Source organism: Hyperolius riggenbachi, chromosome 6 (assembly GCF_040937935.1).
Source record: "Hyperolius riggenbachi isolate aHypRig1 chromosome 6, aHypRig1.pri, whole genome shotgun sequence".
Classification (NCBI taxonomy): Eukaryota; Metazoa; Chordata; class Amphibia; order Anura; family Hyperoliidae; genus Hyperolius; species Hyperolius riggenbachi.
The window spans coordinates 353158682-353183627 of NC_090651.1; the positions used below are offsets into that span (position 1 = coordinate 353158682).

General features: G+C 45.6%; 1 protein-coding gene across 1 annotated transcript in view; it reads right to left on the bottom strand.

Annotated features, from left to right (window-relative positions):
- Positions 1-8773: 8773 nt before the first annotated feature.
- Positions 8774-24946, bottom strand: part of RCC2 (regulator of chromosome condensation 2) — a 35945-nt gene continuing 19772 nt past the window's right edge. The window contains exons 4-13 of the mRNA XM_068241692.1: positions 24152-24295; positions 19701-19832; positions 18523-18611; positions 18327-18441; positions 17710-17876; positions 15867-16047; positions 11281-11386; positions 11061-11133; positions 10163-10240; positions 8774-10076 (exon numbers count right to left, since the gene is read on the bottom strand). Coding sequence (XP_068097793.1) covers positions 9972-10076; positions 10163-10240; positions 11061-11133; positions 11281-11386; positions 15867-16047; positions 17710-17876; positions 18327-18441; positions 18523-18611; positions 19701-19832; positions 24152-24295 — 1190 coding nt within the window. The 3' untranslated portion in view covers positions 8774-9971. The remainder of the gene's footprint in view (positions 10077-10162; positions 10241-11060; positions 11134-11280; positions 11387-15866; positions 16048-17709; positions 17877-18326; positions 18442-18522; positions 18612-19700; positions 19833-24151; positions 24296-24946) is intronic.

Below are 24946 nucleotides of genomic sequence, written 5' to 3' on the forward strand. Positions count from 1 at the left end.
AATCGTTCTCGTCGGTTCCGGTCGAACTGTCCGTGCGGAAGATTTTGCTCGGTCGCAGGCGGGTCGGGAGTGCATCGATAGCAGCGTTCAAATGCCCAACGACCGACGCAATACAGCGACAATACATTACCTGCTCCGCCGGCGCGAGTCCCTTGTTCTCCGCTGTCTTCACTTCCTGTCCCAGCAAGAAGTTTAAACAGTAGAGCGCCCTCTACTGTTCAAACTTCAGTGAAGCTGGAGCCGAGCACGGAGAAGAAGACAGCGGAGACCGGGGGGGGGTCGTCTCACCGGCCAGGTCAGGTAATGTATGCGGGGGGGGGGGGGGGGGGGGACACAGTAGCTTCACAGATGGTGAATCGATTTCATGCTGAAATCTATTCACAATCTGTTTGCAGTAAAGGCAGCCATACAATCCCTCTCTGATCAGATTTAATCAGAGAGAAATTATCTGTTGGTCGATCTGATGGCAAATCGACCAGTGTATGGCCACCTAAATAGTACCATCAGATTGTTGGTGGAGGGTGCACACACTGGTGCACGTGTTGGGCAGAGTGATTGTATGACATCATTCTCCTGAAACTGGATTGCGCTATGTCTATGTGCTTTGTTCACGTTCAGATAAAAGGAAAGATAGATGCCCACCAGATGCTACTGATATGCCTATATGCTGATCTGTAATTTAATCAGCCATCCGATTTGGTGAGAGTACCCAGTTTGGATATTACTTCTGATGGGGACATTTCTGGAACTGTTTATATGAATTTTTATGAACTTTATATGTTATGTTGAGCGCCTGCAGATTTGTAGTTTCAGCTACAATTGGCTAGGGAATTCCTCAATGGTACCCAGGACAAGGGCTGAGCAGGCAAAATTCCCAAACTTGATTGTCACACTGAACTTGGATGATTTTGTGCTAGGAGAAGGTTTTGCATAATTGTTGCAAAGAGTGTAATTTTTCACATTTTCCATCACGTTCATGATTATCGCACGCTATTACCACCATGCATCTGATCCAGCATATCCGATGGATACATGCAACCAATTTCAGCCCGAAATTGGTTGCATCAGGCATACCCTTGGCAGAACCAACTTCATCAGAACAGAATTTTGAATCAGATCATTGATCGGCCGCCAAGTCAAGTAACCAATGGGCACCTTTACTGCTGCCAGATAGATCAGTAGGCAAACTCTTAGAAGAAATGATGCTTATTTACATGCAACCAGAGACATCCCAGATAGCTTGTCTATCAATGTGTGAATGATCGACGTCAATCCACCCATCTTGATCCCAATTGGACCCAAACAAAACTACTGGCACACAAAGCATCTGAATGGCAATTATGTTAGCTTGTAAGCAGTAAATGGGTAGAACATATTTCTAGGACAGATGATCAACAACTCCTGCTATTCAATATTACTGGGCACTTAGAAATTAGTAAGAAAAAAAAATAGTTAAAAGACCTGGTCTGTGGCAGAGGTCATCAACCTACAAAATACAATCTTTATACTTAAAGGGCAACTGAAGTGAGAGAGATGTGGAGGCTGCCATATTTATTTACTTTTAAGCAATACCCAGCAGAGACTATTTTTCCTACGCCAACTGAACAAGTTCTGTATGGCCCGCGAGCTTCTGACGAGCTTCTACACTGCCACAATTGAATCTGTCCTCTGCTCCTCCATCCTGGTCTGGTATGCTGGATCCTCCGCCAGCGACAGACACAAACTGCAGAGGATCATCAGATCAGCGGAGAGAATCATCGGGAAACCACTCCCCTCTCTTGACCAAATCTTCAACTCTAGACTGCACTCCAGAGCTCGTAAAATCGCTAATGATCCATCCCACCCAGGCTCTCGCTTCTTCAGTAGACTTCCCTTAGGCCGGAGATTCCGATCCATCTACACCAGGACCACAAGGCACAGGAACAGTTTCTTCCCCTCAGCCGTAAACTATCTGAACTCTTAGAACTCTCTACTGGTAGCACCCAGCCTGACTGCACGGCTGCACACTACATGTATACGTGTTCAAATGTATCAAATTGCTGTAACTGTATCCTTCATATTGTCCCGCTGATTACTATGTATTTGTATTGTATGTCTTGTTCTTTTTCACACTAGCCCTGTACTTGCCAAATCCAATTCCGGGCACGGCCCAGTCGTGCTTTGCGAAATAAAATATTCTGATACCAGTTGCCTGGCTAGCCTGCTGATCCTCTGCCTCTAATACTTTTAACTACAGCCCCTGAACAAGCATGCAGCAGATCAGGCATTTCTGACCTTGTCAGATCTGACAAGATTAGCTGCATGCTCGTTTCTGGTGTGATCCAGACACTATTGTAGCCAAATACATTAGCAGGACAGCCAGGCAACTAGTATTGTTTAAAAGGAGATAAATATGGCAGCCACCATATAACTCACTTCCATTCCCGTTTAAGCACAGGCTCAGTGTTCCACCACCACACCAATAATCATGTACACACTAAGGGCTCTTTCACACTAGGCAACGCGTGCACCAACCCGATTTCATGCACAAGATATGACGCACTGTATGACACCAGGAAGTTGCGGCTCAATGCGTATCAGCGGTGCTAGTTCTAAGTCACCCCGATGGGAAACTGATTGCAGCAGATGATTAAAAAGCTCCAAGAGGTCTTACAATGTAATGCTCTTGAAACTTTTGTCTAACGTAAAAGGTAACATGGAAGTCAATAGACTCCATGTTACCCTGTTTACAGCATCCTAGGAGTGATCCGTCAAAATGCACAGATCAGCTCCTAGTGTGAAGGAGCCCTTACCGGAGACTACTAGACGTGGATTACAGGGTCTAATCACACAAGAGGTCCAGCAGCTCGTCCTCCTGCCGATCATCCTTCCAGTTCAGCATGCCCAAGATGGTTCCATATAGTTAATCTGCAGATATAGGAATAAAATAACACTTACGGTAAGTGTGTCTTTCTAAGTCGTTTTAGATGCGTAGCGTTCCAATATAATATCGCAGAACACCATCTGCATGCCACACCCAACCGGTTTCACTATAAAAGCTTCCTCAGGGGCCACAGGTTTCACTATAAAAGCTTCAGGAAGCTTCTACAGTGAAACCGGTTGGGTGTGGCAACTGAAGGTGTCCTGCGATATTGGAACACTGCATCTACTTGGGTCCCTGTAACAAGGGACATATACATGTTTCACTTTTAGGGCCGATTTCCACTTGTGCGGTGGGAATAGTCACAGAACATTTTTTCATGCGGATGCGAATTTCGCATGCGGTTGTATGTGAATTTTCATGCAAATTCGCATGGATGACTATGTATGCGCATTTTACCATGGCAGTGTCTGTGTGCTTTTCCATTATTTCTATGCAAAATCATATGCGAAGGTTCGCATGAAAATTCGCATACCAAAACCGCATGCGAATTTCCTATTAAATACATTGTCTGCGAATCGCATAGCGGTATGCGAATTCTGCGGGGTCTACCGTGCAGATTTTTTCTGCACAGAAAACTTTCAGAAATCCTGATAAGTGGAAACAGTTCCATCCACTTGTATTGTCTATGCAGGAAACGCATGCAGATTCGCTCTAGTGGAAACAGGCCCTTATATGTTGATTGCTTTTATGAATTAAAACACCTTAGATAAATGTAGACTTTTTTTTAATACCTTTATGGTATACCTCTGTGGATTAACTATCCGGAACCATTTTGGGCCCTCTGAACTGGAAGAGTGATCAGCAGGAGAAGGGAGAGCTGCTGGTCCTTTTAAGGGAGATTAGACCCTGTAATTCAAGTCTAAGGGCTCGTTTCCACTAGTGCGGCGTCTCACAGACGCACGCCGGCACTGAGCGGGATTGCAGGCGAATCCCATGAGCCGTGCCATGCACGGCTATGGTTTCAGCCGAATCGCTCCCGCAAGCGATTCGGCCGCGGCGCCGTCATCCCCTATGGCAGTTTCCCTGTGCGATTCATGTGCGGGGAAACTGCAGAATCGCGGTGGAAACGGGCCCTAACAGCTTCTGGTAGTCGTGTTCATGACTATTGGTTTGATGGTGGCAGAAAACTGAGCTTGCGCTGATTGCGCTTACTGAAGCAGCGGCATCTACAGTATGTACATTGTTTGGAGCGCTGATCTAAACCTATATATTTTTCATCTACACAATAACCATTCCATTCTTGCCAGAAAACGGGTAGTTAACTAAAAAGATACAGTAGAATCCCTTTATAGCAGCCATTCCCAAGCAGTGTGCCACGACACATTCATGTGATCCCGCCCTGCTCTGTCTCTCCCCAATTCCACTCTGACTGTAGAGAGCAGGGCTACAACAAAATAGCCGATGATGTCCACAAATACGGACACCAGCGGCCATTTTCTTGTAGCTCTGCTCTAACTACAGTCAGAGCTGAGGTGGGGCGAGAAGACGGACGCACCTATGCCTGGCTACCTATACAGGGTCCTCCTACACCTGACTTCCTATCCAGGGAGCACTTATGCTTGGCTACCTATGCACACCTACACCTGACTTCCTATACTGGGGGCACCTATGCTTGGCTACCTATACTGATGCACCTACATCTGACTTCCTATACTGGGGGCACCTATGCTAGGCTAACTATGCTGATGCAGCTACACCTGACTCCTATACTGGGGCTACCTATGCCTGGCTACTTATACTGATGCACCTACACCTGACTTCCTATACTGGGGGCACCTATGCTAGGCTAACTATGCTGATGCAGCTACACCTGACTCCTATACTGGGGGCACCTATGCTAGGCTAACTATGCTGATGCACCTACACGTGATTCCTATACTGGGGGCCCCTATGCTAGGCTAACTATGCTGATGCACCTACACGTGATTCCTATACTGGGGGCCCCTATGCTAGGCTAACTATGCTGATGCACCTACACGTGATTCCTATACTGGGGGCCCCTATGCTAGGCTAACTATGCTGATGCACCTACACCTGCTTCCTATACTGGGGGCACCTACACCTGACTACTTATACTGATGCACCTACACCTGACTTCCTATACTGGGGGCACCTATGCTTGGCTACCTATACTGATGCACCTGCACCGGACTTGCTATATTAGGGACACCTATAGCTGGCTACCTACACTGAGGGTCCCTACACCTGTGATGCGTCACAGAGATTTCAGTGTTTGGCATGATGTGAGCCACCGCTTTATAGTAAACTCCAAGGGACCAAGCTAAGTAATTTACTAGATCAGAAATTGTCATACTCAAGCACAAAGCATACTATAGTACTCTATCTTAAAGGGAACCTAAATTGAGAAGGATATGGATTTTTCCTTTTAAAATAATACCAGTTGCCTGACTCTCCTGCTGATCCTCTGTCTAATACTTTTAGCCACAGCCCCTCAACAAGCATGGAGATCGGGTGCTCTGACTGAAGTCACACTGGATTAGCTGCATGCTTGTTTCTGGTGTGACTCAGCCACTATTGCAACCAATAGGCAAGCAGAGCTGCCAGGCAACTGGTATTGGTTAAAAGGAAACATTCATATCCCTCATAGTCAAGGTTCCCTTTAATTCAGTCAATAACTGGTAGCTTTTCAATGCTTCAGCAAGCGAGCACAGACAGTGTCTAAGCTAGATCAAAATGCACAGTGCTAAATATGCAGGGATTTGCATGCAATAATCACATAAGAGCTTGCACAGGAAGCATAGGCCTCCATTATTGCAGGTACAGTACTGAGAGTGCTCCTCTATCCACATTTCTGTGCAGCCTGGATGATTCTGTAGCGTTGCAGCCATGCGCAAGACACACACACACACGGCAATTCCCCCCGTAATCAGGCAGCAGCTTCCACAGGAAGCATAGGTCTTACTGGCTGGTGCTTTTGGAGGTAATCCACACAGGCCCAGAGTAATGTGCAGATAGCGAGCAGGCTACAAGTGGCTGCCAGCACACCAATCACAGCTCATGGGTCTTCGAATGACATATGACACCTGAGCCCGCCTACTTTCCATTATAGCTGGATACAGAATACCGCAGGGGCAAAAAACGGTTTACTAAAACAAGATCTATCATATGTGAGTTTACTTTACCAGGCATTACACCCATATACTTATAATGGTGCTTGGCCAGCACCAGGACATTGAGTTTACGTTACCTGAATGTTTAATAGATCAGAGATTACTATAACGAGATTATACTACAGTTTCAAAAGCATTCTGTTCCCATTAGAGAAAAAATAAAGGTGCACTATAACAAGAGGCCATTATGTATCCACAAGTGCGACTCCTATTGGACATTTTGATTTAAGCGTTCATTTCACCCAAAAAGGCAACCCCAAGAAAATTACAACAGCTGGGATTGACCCTTTCCAATCGGATTATGTCAGACATTGGCCTTTTCCTCTATAGGTTGAAAAACTGGCTGCTGCTAAACGAGGCTGCTTTCTGATAAAATCCGCTACAGCCATCAGCCCTTGCTGATCCGAGTGTTGGACCCGCCAGTCCCATGCCTAATACATTACGTGGGTGCATTTTGTGATGTCACTATGGGTGCTGCTGCTCTAGTCCGGCATGGCGTTCCCCTATCAAACCGGCGGGCAAATTCCAACACTGATCACCTCCAGCATCATGCAGCGTTTCAGATGGAATTACACTGGTGTACGTACAAGAGGGCGGGGCTACAGGAAGCAAGCTGTGCCAATCCTGCTGCCCTCCCTCCCCCCGATGCTGGGTTGCCAAATGGGTGGGGAGAGACATACGTGGGTGATTGTTAGAGAAACAGAGATGAAGCACCCTCTTGTATTTTACCTTATAAATCAGTGGGAACATGACAGTAAACACCTAATCTGCTCTTTGTTTCATTGTTTTCTGTTTAATCTGACTGTTATCACCTCTGATAAGAATCCCCGACTGAGCACTCAGTCTAGCTTTGCTACGGAAAGATAATAGCGGAGTCTGTCTTCTCTGGTGTCTTTTCAAGCCCAAGCCTGCCTCCTTGTGGCTCTGCTATAATGACTCAGCTATAATTATTCCCTGCAAAGCCAGACTGAATTCTCAGTCCGGGATTCTTATCACAGCTGATGAGACACTTTTAGCAGTGCAGAATGAAACAGAGAGCAGGGTAGGTGTTTTCTCTAATGTTCTTACTGATATATATGGTAAAATACACAAGGGTGTTTCGTCTCTGGTTCCCTTTAATGGCTCAGAATCGACCTGTGTATCCCCAGCATAATGGTCCAATAATGCATTTAGATAGAAGTCATTCTGAAATCTATTGGAAATCTGTTCCTAGTGTGTGGCACACATCAGATAGATTCCTGTCAGATATGACTTGATAGGCATCTGACAGAAATCTGATGGTCGAATCTGCGGCAAATCTATTAGGGCCCGTTTCCACTAGAGCGAATCTGCATGCGTTTTCTGCATGCAGATTCGCATAACCAATACAAGTGGATGGGGCTGTTTCCACTTGTCAGGAATTCTGTGCGGTCTGCTGTGCAGAAAAGATCTGCACGGCAGAGCCGTCAGAATTCGCCGCTAATGTAATTTAATAGGAAAACCGCAAGCGTATTAGTCTTGCGGTTTTTCTCGGCGTTCCCGCTGAAAAACCCATGTCAATGCTTGCCGGCATTGACATGGTTAAATCGCATAGCGCAAACTGCGAGCGATTCCGCGTGAAAATGCGCATGGAAACGCGAGCGAATCCGCACCCGCATGCGGATTCATTGACGCGTTTTCCACAACAAAATCGCAACACACAAGTGGAAATGGGCCCCAAGTGTATGGCCACCTTTAGAGTGGACCTGAACTCTTGCACAGGACAGAAGTGCACCCTGTATGGATTTAGAGAGAGTTTAGCCCACAGGTGTGAAACTCCAGGCCTGGAGGGCCAGATCCATGCCAGTGTTTAGGATGGACTGATAGAGAGCCGTATGTTCTACCTGATGGACCACACCTTTCCTGATTCACACCCATAAGTTAATTTGAGATGTGTCAAAAATGTGTGAGGATCTCAGCCCTCGCAGGACCGGTTTGACATCCCTGGTTTAGCCTGTCTAAACCCGCCACGTGACTAATCACAAGTGGAGTTTGATCTCTCAGCTGCGTCAGAGAGACAATTGGTAAACACAGGATGTTAATCCTATGTCCACTACCATGAAAGCAGGAAGTAGAGACTGCAGATATATTGCAGGATTTCAATCCACTATAACAAAAGTGTTTTTTTATAAAGGTTATTATGCGGTTGCTTAATCTTTTATAGCAGAGGGCAAGTTCTGAGTTCAGGTCCACTTTAAAGCGGATCCCAGATGAAAAACGAACAAGTAACTTGTCTATATATCTTATATAAAGTTTAGATAGTTTACACAGCAAATCTAGCAGCAAACAGCTTCAACAGTTTATGATTATTTATTCCTGTGATACAAAGAGTTCTGTTTGACACATTACACACAGCCCAGCTGATCTGCATTTCCAGCCCTCAGCCTGTGAAAGCTAAACCCCCCCTCTGAAATCTCTGGCTAGTAACCTCCTCCTGCCCAGACTGATCTCCCATAAGCCCTTGCTACAGTGCCAAGGCACTCTGGAGAAGCTGTGGGTGAGGCATGTTTAGTTTATAGGGAATTAGAGAAATAAAACAAAACAAAAAAGAAAAAAAAAGCAAACAAAAAAAAGTATTTGGCTTGAGGAATGCCCTATAATCTATACGAAAGAAACACAATTATGCAATGAATAAAAGTTTTTCCTCGGATCCACTTTAAGCAAAACGATGAGAACAGCAGAAGAATACACAGCCACAAGATTTTTACATAAAGACTTATTTTATTTAAACAATGACCTTGAGAAATATAAAACTCAAAAAAGAAAGGATACAACAGCGGCCCGTGGACCCTGTAACCTCACATGACTAGGGATTCCAGACCACCATGGGAGGACGCAGCCGCATAATGAGAGGGCAGCCACGGGAATGAGAGACTGCCCACCCTTCCCCGGCTTACGCCATCGTGGGGGGGGGGAGGGTGACAATTTCTACAGGTAAAAAGAAGACGGCTAAAACAAAAACAAAACAAAAACTTATTTGTACTTGGACCATTTTTTGATGCAACTGCTGGAATGATATCAAGTGTGTGGAAACGCGGAGGATGCAGTGGATGGGTGGCAGTAATTGATTGCCTTCCAGTTACTGGCAGGATCTGCCGCAGGAAACCGTAAAAAGTTGCAGCCATCTTCCGATCCCTTGCCGCCAGCGCACCCTTCTCTCCACGGAGACTGGCCGCTCTCCATACGAAGCGGTAGCCATTTTGTTGAGGACGCACAAGGGTGGGCGACGCTGGCTCTCTTTCTATAATGGGGGGACTTTTTTTTTCTCCTTTATTTTCTGTCCTTTCTAACAAAAAAAACCCTCTTAAAAAAAAAATAAAATGTAGCTTGATAACGGCTTTGTAACAAGGCTGGTAACACGTTTAGTGGATTGTGAGGCACGGCGAATGCGGACCACACGTCGGAAAAGGCACCAGGTAAGTGCAGCAAGAGTTCCTCTTAACGCTGCCAGCAACTGCCAATGGGCAAAGGCACCGATTCCCGGATACTCAAGTCGGAACCATCCGCTCTCTGGTTTGCGTAGGCGTTGCTGTAGGAAGGGGGCTGTGGCCCCTGGAAATGTGAAGCGGATGGGTGGGAGAGAGAGACGTAGAAGTCAGAGAAGCAGCATATGGCAGAGGAGGCGGAGCTGCCACGCTCTTTGTTTCGAGGACAGTCCCGTCCTTCAGGGACGCAACGATTTTTAAAAAACACTTTTTGAGTATGTAAAAATTTCAAGGTTTTGTTTTCTTTCCAGGAACGACGGAGGCGAGAAGAGCTGGGGAAGAATGCAGGGTGGACTCTGGCACCCGAGCCGGGTGAAATTCAGCTGCCTTAACTCCATAGGCACCGGAGACTGGCACTCCTGCACCGTACGGGGTCAGTGTGTGGGTGTGTGGAGGAGGAGATGGGCGCAGGCATCACAGCGTGCGCGGGTTGTACTCTGGGAGCTTCTTCAGCCGCTCGCCGTCCTGCTCGGTCTCGTCACGAGCAACCACTAAAGTGTGAGAGTATCCCATGGCCACCTAGAAGACAGGAAGAGTTGTACAGTTAGTACACCAGCAGGGAGCGCCATTGGGTGGAGGCGGAGCACCTGTGACAGAAACCTCACATGTTCTGAGTAGATCTTGTCTAAGGTCTTCATCTCCTGAGCGGTGGTGGATGATTTGGCCTTGCTTTCTCCATAGCCCTAAGGACAGAGAACATCAGACATTCAAAGTTAGCCTTACTTTGAATGCTTGGTAGAAAATGTAAGGAGTTGTAGAATTTAAAGGACAACTGAAGCGAGAAGACTATGGAGGCTGCCATGTTTATTTCCTTTTAAACAATGCTAGTTGCCTGGCAGCCCTGCTGATCTATTTGGCCGCAGCAGTGTCTGAATCACACCAGAAACAAGCTAATCTTGTCCGATCTGACAATGTCAGAAATACCTGATCTGCTGCATGCTTGTTCAGGGTCTATGGCTAAATGTATTAGAGGCAGAGGGTCAGCAGGACAGCCAGACAACTGATATTGCTTAAAAGGAAATAAACATGGCAGCCTCCATATCCTCTCTTCAGTTGCCCTTTAATGCGTACCTGAGTGCTCCTAGGTTAAAAAAAAACAAACTCCTCCCCGGCAGACTCAAAGCATGCTGGGAGATGTAGTCACATTAATAGACTTCTTCTCCCAGCCTACATTGAGGTGGTAAGGGGTACGTGACATGACTATAGACGTTTTGAACTGCGGTTCTGCTGCAGTACAAGATGGAGGCGCATGTACGGCTGAGGGGCTGAGGAGCACACCTCCCCCCCCCCCCTCAGCAGGTAAGTATATGCTTTATCCCCCCCCCCCCCCCCCCCCCAAAAGAAAAAAAAAACCCCACACCATTTACCAACCTCCGTTAGGGAGAGGTGTGTTTTAGCTTTGAGATGATGCAGCTGCTGGATAACACAGGAGGAGGGCATCTTGCTTACAACATACAATATCACACATCTAAACGCCAGCAGGTTTGTGGGAGAGGAACTTACCAGTTCTCCAAACGTGGGTGACGGCCCCCAGCTGATGGTGCTCTCGTCTGCGGCCACAATAACACTGCTTTTCCTGAAACAAAGGAAACGTGAAGATTACAAAGAGTTTTTTGCTCTACGAGGGGGACGGGGGCATTATTGGGATATAAAGTGACAATGTTATAGTGGTCGGAGTTATAGGGGTACAGAGGAACTATGGCAGCCAGCCACCGATACTCACCCACAGGCCAAGCTGCGGACCTTCCAGCCACACAAGTCCTGCACAATTTTGGGGTACATAGTGGAATCCCGAGAGGTGTTTGTGGCTCCCCAAAAATACAGCCCACCTGGAGATAAGAGGACAATTACTTTTTAAACTGAACTAAAAGAATTCTCAAAGTAACCCATATCTGAAAAGGTCAAGACAACATGCAAGTTGGCATTTCTTTCTACATTCTGCATTTTCTACGCAATCTTGTGTATTTGATCCTGAATCTTCCTGCACGTGCACCGCTGTTAAGGGGGTTAACCCATCTTGTGGTCCCCCGGGTTGCTGCCCTCCATGTGGTGTTCCAGCTCTCGCATACAACCACAAGAAAGTATAGGAGAGCTACGACGAGACGTGGAGGGCTGCACACAAAAGGCAACAGCAAGGGGGAGTTAAAGTTTACCAGAGACGAAGCACCCTCATGTATTTTACCATATATATCAGTGGGGACATTAGAGAAAACACCCACCCTGCTCTCGGTTTCAGCCTTCACTGCTCAGCCTGCTTCTAACCAGCCGATAAAATCCCTGACTGAGCATTCAGTCTGGCTTTGCTCAGGAATTTTTATAGCCAAGTCTGTGTTCTCTGATGTCTTTTCAACCCCAAGCCTGCCCCCTTGGGCCTCTGCTATAATGCCTCAGCTATAAAAAGATTCCTGAGCAAAGCCAGACTGAATGCTCAGTCAGGGATTTTATCAGGGCTGATAACAAGCAGGTTGAGCAGTGAATGATGAAACAGAGAGCAGGGTAAGAGTTTTCTCTAATGCTCTCACCGATATATATGGGTGGCATGAAAAAGTAACTGTGGCGCAATGGAGGAATGCAGGGTCTGTGCAACTCTGCTTACAGCATAGGAGGCGGCGAGCCGATGACAGCCGGGTGCTCACCAAAATTAGCCAGGAGGAGCACCTGGCTAAAAGAGCCTGGGGAGAACACTGTTAATAGTTTAAAAGGAAAAACATGTCAGCGTCCATATGTCTCATCTCAGGTGTGCATAGAGGGTCAGTTTTCGATCATTCAGTTCCTCTATAACTCGCCCAGACAGCAGCATTCATGTCAAATACTAACGTTTTATTGTCTGACATGCAGCACAGTTAATAAGCAGCAAATAAAAACTGCATTTCTGCAGCGCTGTGAAGTCGGATTTGGAGTCGAGGGGTCGGAGCAATTTTGGGTAACCGGAGTCTGAGTTGGTGATTTCACAAACTGAGGAGTCGGGAGTCGGATGATTTTGTACAAAATCCACAGCCCTGGTAAGTATTAGACTGAGAAGTCGGAGTCGAGGAGTCTGAGCCATTTTGGGTACCCAGAGTTGGAGGTTTCATAAACTGAGGAGTCGGAAGATTTTTGTACTGACTCCACAGCCCTACATGTCTGATGGGTGGTCAACAAAGATGGGTGATGAGATACAAATAATTCTGCATTCATAAAAAATTAAACTGAAGTAAAATTGGGGTAAAAACAAAACAAAAATGACCAATGTAGAGGGATGGCACTGGATCCCAGATCCTCCACTATCCACGTATGAAAGTTATTCCACCAACTGGTCAAATAAGCTTTCAGAAGTCCAAAGCTTTGAAAACACTCACATCCCTGAGTACTTCCGAGGAAGAGCTGTCTGGAATTGCACACAAGAACAGATGTGCCTGTCTTCCGAAGCACCCAGGGGACACGAGTGCTTCCGAAGCCTTCCAGGGAGTGCTGAAGGTGGTAAATTTGAACTGGGGGTCAATGAGGGAGTAACGAGGAGAGGAGTGTGAAGGCTCTATGGGACCCAGAGCCTTTTTTTAAAGGATACCCGATGTGACATGATGATAGACATGTGTCGCTGCCTAGCACACAAATAACTATACTGTGTTCCTTTTTTCCCCCCTTCTGTACCTGAAAAGCGGTATAAAACCATGACAATATTCAATAAAAACATGTTTTCCTACTTTTTTTATGCCATACGGTTATCATATTTGCTTTTGTGCATAAGTATTTATTTAGAAATTATACGTTTCTAAAGTACACTTATTTTACTCCGAGAGCTGACTTTGCATTTTATTTATAACTGCTTTTTTTCATCCTCTAACTTAAGGTAGCCATACACTGGTCGATTTGCCATCTGATCCGACCAACAGATAGATCCCTCTCTGATCGAATCTGATCAGAGAGGGATCATATGGCTGCCTTTACTGCAAACAGATTGTGAACCGATTCCAGCCTGAAACCGATCACAATCTGTGGTGATGCTGCCACTGTGTCCCCCGCCGCATATACATTACCTGCTCCGGCCGGCGCGTGCCCCCTGGTCTCCGCTGTCCCTTCTCCGTGCTCGGCTCCTCCAGCTTCACTGAACTTCCTGCCGGGGAAGTTTAAACAGTAGTGGGCGCTCTACTGGTTAAATTTCCTGCCGGGACAGGAAGTTCAGTGAAGCTGGAGGAGCCGAGCACGGAGGAGAAGACAGCGGAGACCGGGGAGCATGCGCCGGCCAGAGCAGGTAATGTATTGCCAATAGCATCGGTCGTCGGGCATTAGAACGCTGCTATCGACGCACTCCTGACCCGCTGGCGATCCGAGCGAAATCTTCCGCACGGACGGATCGACGGGAACGATTGATTTTGGACGAAAATCGATCATTCTGTGAGCGTTTGCGCAACAATTTCACAGCAGATTCAATCACAGTGATCGAACCTGCTGTATATAGGCGGGAAATCGTTAGGTGTATGGGCCTCTAATCAAAAAGCATTTTTGCTTGTCTGACTTTGTTCAGGGGACCCAGCAGTGTGAGAGAAGGCTTTGTTTACATTTCTCACTTGATACAATTAAACACATAATAGCATTATGTAAAGTTCTGCTGGCAGGGAAGCTTCTAAAGCCTGTGTTAACCCTTTGAATGCAGTTCTAGTAAAAAAAAAAAAAAAAAAAAAAAAAAAAAAAAAAAAGGTTAATATGCTGTAAATCTATTAGAGCAAAGTAGAAATGCTGGGTTTCATTCCACTTTAAACATCAGGTATGTAAGTGGCTGACTCCAGGGAGTGACCCTCACTGTAAAGGAAATTCCAACTATAAAACACTTTCCTAGCAGAAAATGGCTTCTGAGAGCAGGAAAGGGAAAAAGGGTCAACAGTACACAGATTTTAGCTCTGGCATATGCTCAATGAATGTGTCATGGAGCAAAAACAATAAAACAGTTAAAACTTAAAAAGTAGATTGAAACATAAAATACCGTAGAGTATCTTAACCACTTAACGACCAGCTAACGCCGATAGGCGGCGGCTGGTCGTTTGTGGTTTTACATGGAAACAGCCGCTCCGTGTCTCCGTGAATAGCCTGCGAGCACCCGAACGCGGCTCGCAGGCTAATTGTAATCACGCGGGTAAGAAATCCCCGCTATTTACCATCAATACAGCGATCCCCGGCCTCTGATTGGCTGGGGATCGCCACCGTGTGATAGGCTGAAGGAAGAGGTAGGGAGGGAAGGAGGCTTTGAGGAGCACCCCCCCCCCCCCCCCCGACCGACAACACGACGGAGCGGCGGCGATCAGACCCCCCCCAGCAGGTCATCCCCCTAGTGGGCGAAAAAAAAAGGGGGGGGGGGGGAGCGGGGGGCTTAGTCTGATCGCCCTGCCTTGCACACGATCTGTGCTGCGGGCTAGAGAGACCACGCAGCACAGATCGCAAAGAACAACTCCTTAAAGAGACACTGAAGCGAAAAAATATATATGATATAATGAATTGGTTGTGTACTATGAATAATTACTAGAAGATTAGCAGCAAAGAAAATATTCTCATATTTTTATTTTCAGGTATATAGTGTGTTTTCTAACATTGCATCATTCTATAATATGTGCACATTACACAACACTCAGCATTCAAAATGAGTCTTTCAGAGCAGTCTGTGAAGTAATGACCTCTCCTCTAGCAGAGAAAAAGTAAATAGTCCAGGAACAGTTGAGATAATAAAAATCAGAAAACAGCCCTCTCCACGACTTTGAAAGTCGTAGAGATTAATGGCTTTTTTGTATAGAGATAACAACTGGAGTTTCTTAACTCTTCCTGTACTGGAAACAATTAGACTGATGTATCTGATCTTAATGTTTTATTTCTTAGCTGTACTACACATACAAATAATAATATCATATTTTTTTTTTCGCTTCAGTGTCTCTTTAAGTGGTTAAAAGTCATTTTTAGGAGAAGGAAGATAGATTCGATTGTTTATTTCATTAGCTTATTTTCGCCTCAGGTGTCCTTTAAGGGGGCTTCACATTTGATTTACCAGCTTTGGGACCATCAAAACTACAAAACTAGCACAAAGTTCATTTAATTGCGCCATTCTCAAGCTGCACACATTCTGCATAAAGTCTTGCTGCAAGTGAGAATCATTTGCCTCTCATTGACCACCCCTAGTGGTCAGATGTACATATGTGTGTGTAAGCCTTAGCCCCTCCTGTACAGGCCTCCCACGGCAACTGACGACAACCACAAAACTGAAGCATTACAGAGAGCGGGAACAAAGCCGCAATAACAAAACAAACTACAGAATATAAAGACCCGGCCTCTGACAGCTCTACTTACCCATTTCGTTGACGGCAAACGAGCAGGTGGCCCCTGCATAGATCTGGGAGGCCCCGCGGCCCGGGAAATCAAACAGCTTTACTAGCCGGGGGACCATCTCATCTTTCTGCTCGGTGTGTCCCAGCCGGCCGTAACCACCAAATCCCCAGGTGAAGACTCGTTTCTGCGAGTCCAGCGCCATCTGTGGAAATAAAGGCGGGAGGTGGTGAGACAGGAAATACGCATCCAAACAGCGGTCACAACAGCCCGGCAGGTCACTGAAAGCGCTATGCAGATAAGATACTGCAAAGCCAGAGGGCACCACAGTACAAACCAGCTAGGCTTTAATGTATGTAAAGGAGAGCAATAAAAAAAAATTAAAACGAAACCGCACAAAAATAAAGCAAAAACTGCAATGTAAGAACAGTGTCAGCATCCCATCAAGAGACGCCAGACATTGAAAGAGACATTGAAGCGAAAAAAAAAATTGTGATACAATGACTTGAATGTGTAGTACAGCTAAGAAATAAAACATAAGTAGCAGACATAAGTCTAATATTGTTTCCAGTACAGGAAGAGTTAAACTCCAGTTATCTATGCAAAAGAGCCACCAAGCTCCACGACTTTCAAAGTCACAGAGAGCTCTGCCTTCTGAAGCTTGTTATCTCAACTGTCCGTCACTATTTTATTTTTCTCTCCAGAGGACAGGTCAAAAGTTCACTAGGCTGCACTGTAAAATCATTTAGAATCCTGAATATTGTGTAAGCTGCAAATATTAGAGAATAATGCAATGTTATTAAAAACACTAACTGAAAATAAAAATATGATTTTCTTTGCTACTAATGTTCTAGTAATTATCCGTACTATACAACTAATTCATCAATTTTTTTTCCGCTTCAGCACCAATATAGGGTGGGTTTAGCCTGGGGCGGAGCTACTTCATGTCCAAGCTCTGATAGGCAGGGCTGTACCAAGATTGTTACCGATAGGCTGTTTTCCAATGACAGACTAACTGAGAAATATCCTCTGATGAGGCATCTGCATGCAAAATATTCTTCATAACTGTGCCCTTTTCATGATGGGGGACCATACTGATTCTGCAGCTAGTGCTTGCTCAGAGTTGCCCATAATAGGAAATTTCACTTTGTTAATTTTCGCAAATTACATTTCTAATTGTAATTACGATTTTGTGGGTAACCTTAATTTTGTGTAAATTTTGCAAGTGCTTAGGAATTGTGAAAATATGTTCACGGCAAGCATACCACATGTCCCTTGAGAAGATGGACACCATCTTTCACCGTTAGGTTTTTTGAAAATATCCCCTTTTCACACAGATGAGAATCTTCACGAGAATATATGGGCCTGAGAAAACATTTTGGCAAAAATGTATATATAGTGAGGATCCTTTATACTTTCAAGAAATTACGTCATTGCAAATTTACACATAATTTTGAATTCCACTGCAAAATGACTACAATACGGAATTCATGCTCATCTCTACCGGTAGTTGCCACTAGGGAGCACCCAAGTTCTCTTGCTCTGCATTGGTCAGTACGGATGACATTACTCTGCCCCAGTGCTCTTAGTTCTGGGGAATAGTGCCTAATCAGAAACATGTTCTCCATGTTTGTTCAGGGTCTGTAGATAAAAGTATTAGAGGCAGAGGATCAGCAGGACTGCCAGGCAACTGGAATGGTTTAAAAGGCAACAAATGTCAGTCTCCTTATCCCTCTCACTTCAGGTGTCCTTTAAATAAGAGCTGCAGTTTTCAATACTTCCACTAGATGGAGGCAGAGGCTCAATGCGGAGCTTCACTATGTGACCAGAACCATTGTAAACACCATAGTCTGCAGCACAATCTCACCGAATGGTTGGCACCGCAAGCGATATCGCGCACCACCACATTAGGTACTGGCAGGACTTGTCCATCCTTTGTCTTCTCTATGAATATGGCGATCCTGCGTGGCACGAGCTCACAGTCGTACTCTATGCGCTGCGCCCGCGCTATATACTTCCCGTCAGAGTTGTGACCTGTTCCAGAAGAAACAGATGGGTGTGAGGGAGAGAAAAAAAAAAAAAAAAAAAAAAGTGGCACACAAGCAACAGGGGTGGGGGAAGATAGTGATGGGAGAGAGAGGGGGAAACACACACAGAAAGGAGAGTAGTGCTGTTCATGTCTAGGAGAACTAATGGAGAAGCATGTGATTAGTTTGATCGGCTGATAGATTTGCAAAGCTCTGATTTGCTGTGAGCACATCCTGCTTTAGCACATGATCATGACTAGCAAATCAGACTTGCATATCTTTCAACCGACCAAACTGATCACATGCTTCTCCACAAGTTCTCCAAGGCAAGAGGGGAGAGAGAAGAAAGAAAGAAAAATAGAAAAAGAAAAAGGGGGGGGGGGAATAGGAGGGGGACGATACAAAAGAAAAGAGAATTATGGCACACATAGATGGAAAGATTCCTGCAGAAAATTACCCAGCTGTCCGTACTCGGGGCATCCGAATGAGTAGATGTTCCCCTTACAGTCCATGATCATGCTGAACTCTGCTCCGCAGGCCACCTTGGTGATGGGCTGCCCATTATACAGGATCTAGGCAGAGAGACAGGGAGTGAGTAACAGATAAGCACATGCTGCAGAACGCCAGACATTACGATTAGACCGCGGGATTACCAGAGCGGGACTGCATACGGCATCCGTCTTGTTTCCCAGACCAAGCTGCCCCATCTTGTTCTCTCCGAAACCGTAAACTGACCCGTTCTCTGCAAACAGGAAGAGGGAGGAGCTCAGACAAGGTGGAAACTGCGAATAGGGACGATTAATGAGATGCAAATATTTCTGAGATAATGCAGGGTTATGTACATTTTTATGCAAATATATGCAGCTTGAAAATAGACCAATCAAGTCCAACCCAGGTTTAAATTGATTGGTTTATTTTTGAGCTGCATATATTTGCATAAAAATGTACATTTTAAACGGTATCTGAAAAAGGAGTCGGTCATTGTCTGTCATTATTTTTTTCTCCGTGTGTACAAGCTTTAGGGCCGGCTGCCACTAGTGCAGAATTCAGGGACAAATCTAGTCAGGGAAACGCTGCCTATCGCCTCCCTGGTGTTAGAATTATTTCCAGATTTAGGGTCTAAAAGCCATGAATTATTTTTTTCCACAAACTTTTAGACCCTAAAAACAAGAACAAATAAAAAACAAAACTTACCACAGAGAGCTCTGCAGCAGCTCCTGCATATAAACTCACTCAGGCACACGATTACTGCTCTGAGCTGCGGATTTACATCCCGAGCCTGACTCGGGATTACTGCTAAGGAGGTTATGGCTTTGCTGCCCAGATCACACTGCTGTGTGAATCTGGATGATATGCTGCAGATTTCTGCAGCACGCAGCTGAATCCCTATAGCCATGCATAGCTTAGTGATTCGGGCTATGTCTGAGCAGTACAACAGGACACGCAGCTGAATCAAACGGCCGTGGCTGGTGGAAATGGGCCATTAGGAAAGGATCAAATTCACCGGCATCCAACTGGTCCATTTCTAAGATACATTCAACTCAGAATGATATTATTGGCCAGCCCTACTAATCAGTGCAGCGTACAGACGCAGAGCAGGTGGTCCTGGTGAGAAAGCAGCACTAAGGGAAAAGCATTGCAAACCGAGAAGAGAAAGGCCACACCAGAGGGGGACCCACCAGGGAGACAATAGCTCCTCCCTGCAGCAACTTTTGCCCGGAGACTTACTTTAACAAACAGTAAGCACAGCATGGAAAGATGCTGCAGTTATGGTGGCAATAGAGCTCCTCTGGCGATGGCTGTTCTCAGCATAGGGCAGAGCTTCACCTACCTGTCAGGGCCAGAGTGTGGTTTCGGCCACAGGCACCATGAACAAAAACCTCGTCCTTGAGGCTATCGACGAGTTTTGGGGCATCGACCCGCTTGATGTCTCCGTGGCCGAGCTGTCCCTTCTCATTACGCCCTGAAACAAAGCACAAGCTTCTCATCACTGCATGTTCAGCGCCAGCACAAATATATATAAAATGTACATCCGATATCAGAATTGTAAGGGCTGTTTCACACATTCACACAGAGGCAATTTGTATCACAAAAAAGTTGCAGGTAGCATTTTAGAGCAATTGCGATTCAGCAACAAGTATAGAAAAGCAAAGTCGCTAGCGCTTTTTAGTGTAAAACAAAGAGGCCCACTGTAAGGAGTGATTGCACTTTGTGTAGCAGGTTTGCAGCATTTTCTGGCACAATTTGTTGATTTCAAGCTTTTTAGCGTAACGCTGACTGCTGTACAACTGATTCAAGATCATTTTTATTTGTGGCTCGGGTAGTAAAAATGCTACAAAATGTACTGTGATTGCAAAGTGAGCACAAACGCTAAAAAAAAAAAATAAAAAAATAAAAAAAAAAAAAAGACCCACGATTGCAGATTTGTAGAAACAGCAATGCGGAAATTCCTGTGGAAACACCTCAGTTAACCAGGCACCTTTGGAATACCCAGCAATTCCATAGCGTGGCTGAAACGGCTCCCATGCCTAAAGAAAATAAAAGGACCAGATCCTTCCCATCTGCAGAATGGCTCAGTGGAATAGTGTAATATTTACCTGATCCTGTGCTGCTCCGGGTCTTTTCTGTTCTTCCCGGTAGCCATACGCCCTATGCTGTGTAGCATACTACTGTCACGTGATCAGGAGCTGGAGGTATGCAGCATAGAGTGTGCAGCTGCCAGGAAAACCAGAAGAGACCCGATGCAGCGCTGGATCAGGAACTTTTACACAAACACTCTGCAATATGGAGAGAGAGAGAGAGAGAGAGAAAGAGAGAGAGAAAGAGTGTGAGTGTGTGAGTGTGTGTTGTGTGTGCGTTTTCTCCTGTGGGTTGTTGCTGCACCCCGGCTCAAACTGATAGTGTTTGAACCAGTAAGGCTGTCAACGGTATGGATGGGAAGGCAGTTTGCTTACAATGATTCATTTAAAGAGAAACTCCGACCAAGACTTTATTCCAATCAGTAGCTGATACCCCCTTTTACATGAGAAATCTATTCCTTTTCACAAACAGACCATCAGGGGGCGCCATATGGCTGATATTGTGGTGAAACCCCTCCCACAAAGAAATTCTGAGTACGTACTCTTGGCAGTTTCCTGTCTGTGAACTTTGTTGCATTTTGGGAAATAACTGTTTACAGCTGTTTCCAACTGCCAAAAAGGCATGCAGCAGCTACATCGCCCGCCAACAGTAAAAATGTCACAATGTAATAAATGTCAGACTGTAAATCAGGGATTTAAAAGATTTACAACGGGCAAACAATTACTAAATCATTTATACATTATTGTAAAAATGAAGCACTTTTTTTATTACATTATTTTCACTGGAGTTCCTCTTTAAAGCTTTCGGGGTCACTTAAAATGGTAAGGAGGGCTTTGAGTTTGACACCAGTGGTCTAGAAGTAGCAGAAAGTGTCTCGCTGACATGCGTTGTGGCCGGACACCAATGCTTTACAAGATGGCAACCTGCAGGAAACTTTGCATCTAAAATATACGCCACTGTTGTCCATTGCTTTACTACTCTGTCCTCTGCTATGAGGGTGGCATAGATGAGCTATTAGTTCTGCTCAGGCTGTTCGCCATTTTACAAATGACAAATCATCACATTACAGCCCCGATAAATGACAGAATTTATGGGTCGATGTACAAAGTGGTGATCATGAAAAAAAATAAATTATAAAAATAAGAAATTCTGAAACTTGTGCTCATTTCTGTGGAAATAATGGAATTTGTCTCCACATTATAAATGGTGCAAAACACAAAAAGGAAAGTAGCCCTGCAAGCACCACACTGGACCAAAATGTAGAAATCAATGAAAAAAAAATCTTTATTGTAACAGCACAGGAATCATAAAAGCACAATATAAATGGTCCCTACAGTTAACGTTTTCCAACAAGGTTTCCTCAAATCTCACACTTCTGACACCAGTAATTAGCACCTGCTGAATTTGCTAAAGAGGTGGCAGATTTTAACGATTGGCTGTTACATTACAAAGCATGATGGGAGATGAGTTTCTGGTATGTATGATGGTAAACAGCAGCTTGAAGTCCCGCATACATATACAGCAGGTTACAGTGCACACTAACGGTGACTACACATCCAATTTTACCACTTGCTTATAGTTCCCCAAACATATTGCTCTCATTTATTCCTCATATTCACTCCCTAACCAACTCCTGTCATCTCCAGCTCAGAAACGTATCACATCAGACCTTTTCTCGCTTGACACAACTAAAATGTTAGTGCGTGCTCTTATAAGATCTCGTCTGGACTATAGGAAGTCCCCTACTTACAGGTTCCCATACAGGAGATTGTAAATTGAATTTGTGTGCAAGTTGAGTCCTGTCTGAAACAAATTTACCTTCCGACAACTCTAGCTTTGGACATATAGTATAAACCATGGTTTCGGTAGTTAACCTCCTTAGCGGTAACCCCGTGCTGGACACGGGGTAAGCCGCCGGAGGGTGCCGCTCAGGCCCTGCTGGGCCGATTTTCATTATTTTTTTTTTCGCTGGACGCAGCTAGCACTTTGCTAGCTGCGCCAGCAATCGGATCGCCGCCGGCCCCCGCCCGATCGCCGCTATCTGATGCGGCGCCCCCCCAGACCCCGTGTGCTGCTTGGCCAATCAGTGCCAGGCAGCGCCGAGGGGTGGTTCGGGACTCCCAATGACGTCCCGACGTCGCTGACGCCGGTGATGTCATCACGCCCCGTCGCCATGGCGACGGGGGAAGCCCTCCAGGAAATCCCGTTCTTTGAACGGGATTTCCTGATCGCCTATCGCCGGAGGCGATCGGCGGGGCTGGGGGGATGCCGCTGAGCAGCGGCTATCATGTAGCGAGCCCTAGGCTCGCTACATAATTTAAAAAAAAAAAAAACTGCTGCGCTGCCCCCTGGCGGAATTTTTCACACCGCCAGGGGGGTTAATGTGCTTTTTTTTTTTTTAAAGTGTTTTTAACTACTTATAACAGTTTACACAATACTGTAACACTTAAAAATATGCAAGATACAAAGTTGTTACTAAGTACAAAATATACACCTTTTTATCTCTGAAATGTAACTGGAGTCGTTTTTAAGTAGGGGACCATCTGTATTGTAATATTCTACTTTGTGGACTACCAACTAAGAGGCTAGCAACGCTCCAATGTGTACTGAACCCGGCTGCTCGTTTCATCTTTCTTCTCCCTCTTTCAAGCTCTTCATTGGCTACCAACTGATCCAGTTCACACTCTTAACCCTCACCTACAAAGCTCTCCACAATCTCTCTCCCCTGTACACCTCCCCACTAGTTTCCAGATACCAATCCACAACCTTCTTTTTGTCCTCCTCTAGGATCACCTATTTGCATTCATGTACGCAAGATTTCTCACATGCTTCACCCCTCCTCTGGAATCCCCTTCCACAACACACCAGTCATTCTCCAAACATTGAAATCTTTAAAGAGACACTGAAGCGAGAATAAATCTCGCTTCAGTGCTTATATTCAGCAGGGGCATGTGTGCCCCTGCTAAAACGCCGCTATCCCGCGGCTAAACGGGGGTCCCTTCACCCCCAAACTCACCCCTGCAAAATCAACGACCAACTTGGTCGTATATTTTGCTGCTCTTCAGGCAGGGCTAACCGCCGCAGCCCTGCCTCACGCGCTCTATGCGGAAGAGGGGGATTTGGGGGTGAAGGGACCCCCGTTTAGCGGCGCGATAGCGGCGGTTTAGCAGGGGCACGCATGCCCCTACTATCTATGAGGTCTGAAGCAAGATTCATTCTCGCTTCAGACTCTCTAAGTGTTCCCTCAAAACTCACTTTTTCCCGACAAATGGAAACTCCATCTCTGACCAAGTTGTTTTGTGAAAATCCACAGAAGTACTAAGGCCTGCACTGACAGCGGTGCAAACAAATGGGGTTGGGTCCACTTGCAGCGCTTTGATCGCAACACGATGCATGCAGCATTTTAAGTGCGATTGCAACATGGCGGCAGAGCCAAATCGCCATCCCTCTGGGGATGGGGTTTAAAATCGAACCCGCTTTGCGATCTCTCTCCTGTGAATGTCTGTGGTTTTCTGCAAAACTCACTGTTGGGTGGGACTTCAGGACTGAGTGGAGAAACCCTTCCCTACATAATCTATCCATAGTAATCAAAATCTGTTGCCCTCACCTGCATGAAAGGCGTAAAGTTGGCCAATCAATATTGGATGTGTGTACGCACCCTAAAATATCCCAAGTAAACTTTGCAAAAGAAAAATAACTCACCCCAACTCCACAGCTTGCCCTCTGTTGTGATGAGGAGGCTGTGGGCTGAAACGGGCCCGGAAGCCACCGTCCGTACTTGTATCTCTGCAAGGCAGCCATATCTGTGCGGCCCCCAGAGGTTCTGCCCCAGGTTCCGATAGGCAGCTGCAAAAGAACAAAAAGAGAAAGTAAAAAATAAAGCATTAAAGAGACTAACAAAATTTTGAGCCTTATTTCTTCTATCCTATAAGTTCCTATAGCTGTTCTAATGTGCTCTGGCTTACTGCAGCCTTTCCTAGCTGCACAGTGGCTGCATTATCTCTGTTATATGATCTAATCAGTTTCCTTCTGGCGGCTCTGGCGGACTCAGGCTGGAATGTGCTGTGCTGCTTGTGATTGGATAGAAGCTATACACACCCTCTCCAGGCCCCCTGCACACTCTGTATGACTGACACACTGAGCTCCTCAGCATATCACTTGCTCTGTCTTTTGTTTGTAAACACTGCCTAAAACTGTTAATTACAAGCCAGGATTGCAGCAGGGAGTGGCAGAAACAGCACAGAGGGGCCCAGGAGAACATAATGAATAGAATGGTATGCTTTTTATTGTAAGAATTTTACAGTACAGATTCTCTTTAAAAGAACTGGGAGAATCTGAATCAACTGAGAATCCGCCCAGAGGCTTCATCTAACGCCTGCCACAGCGGGGATATTTATCACTTGTCAGAAATACTGCACTATTCTTTTTGTTTTATGAATTCTCTCTTTTCAGGAGGTCATAACATTGATGAAATACCGCGCAACTGATTTATGTGAT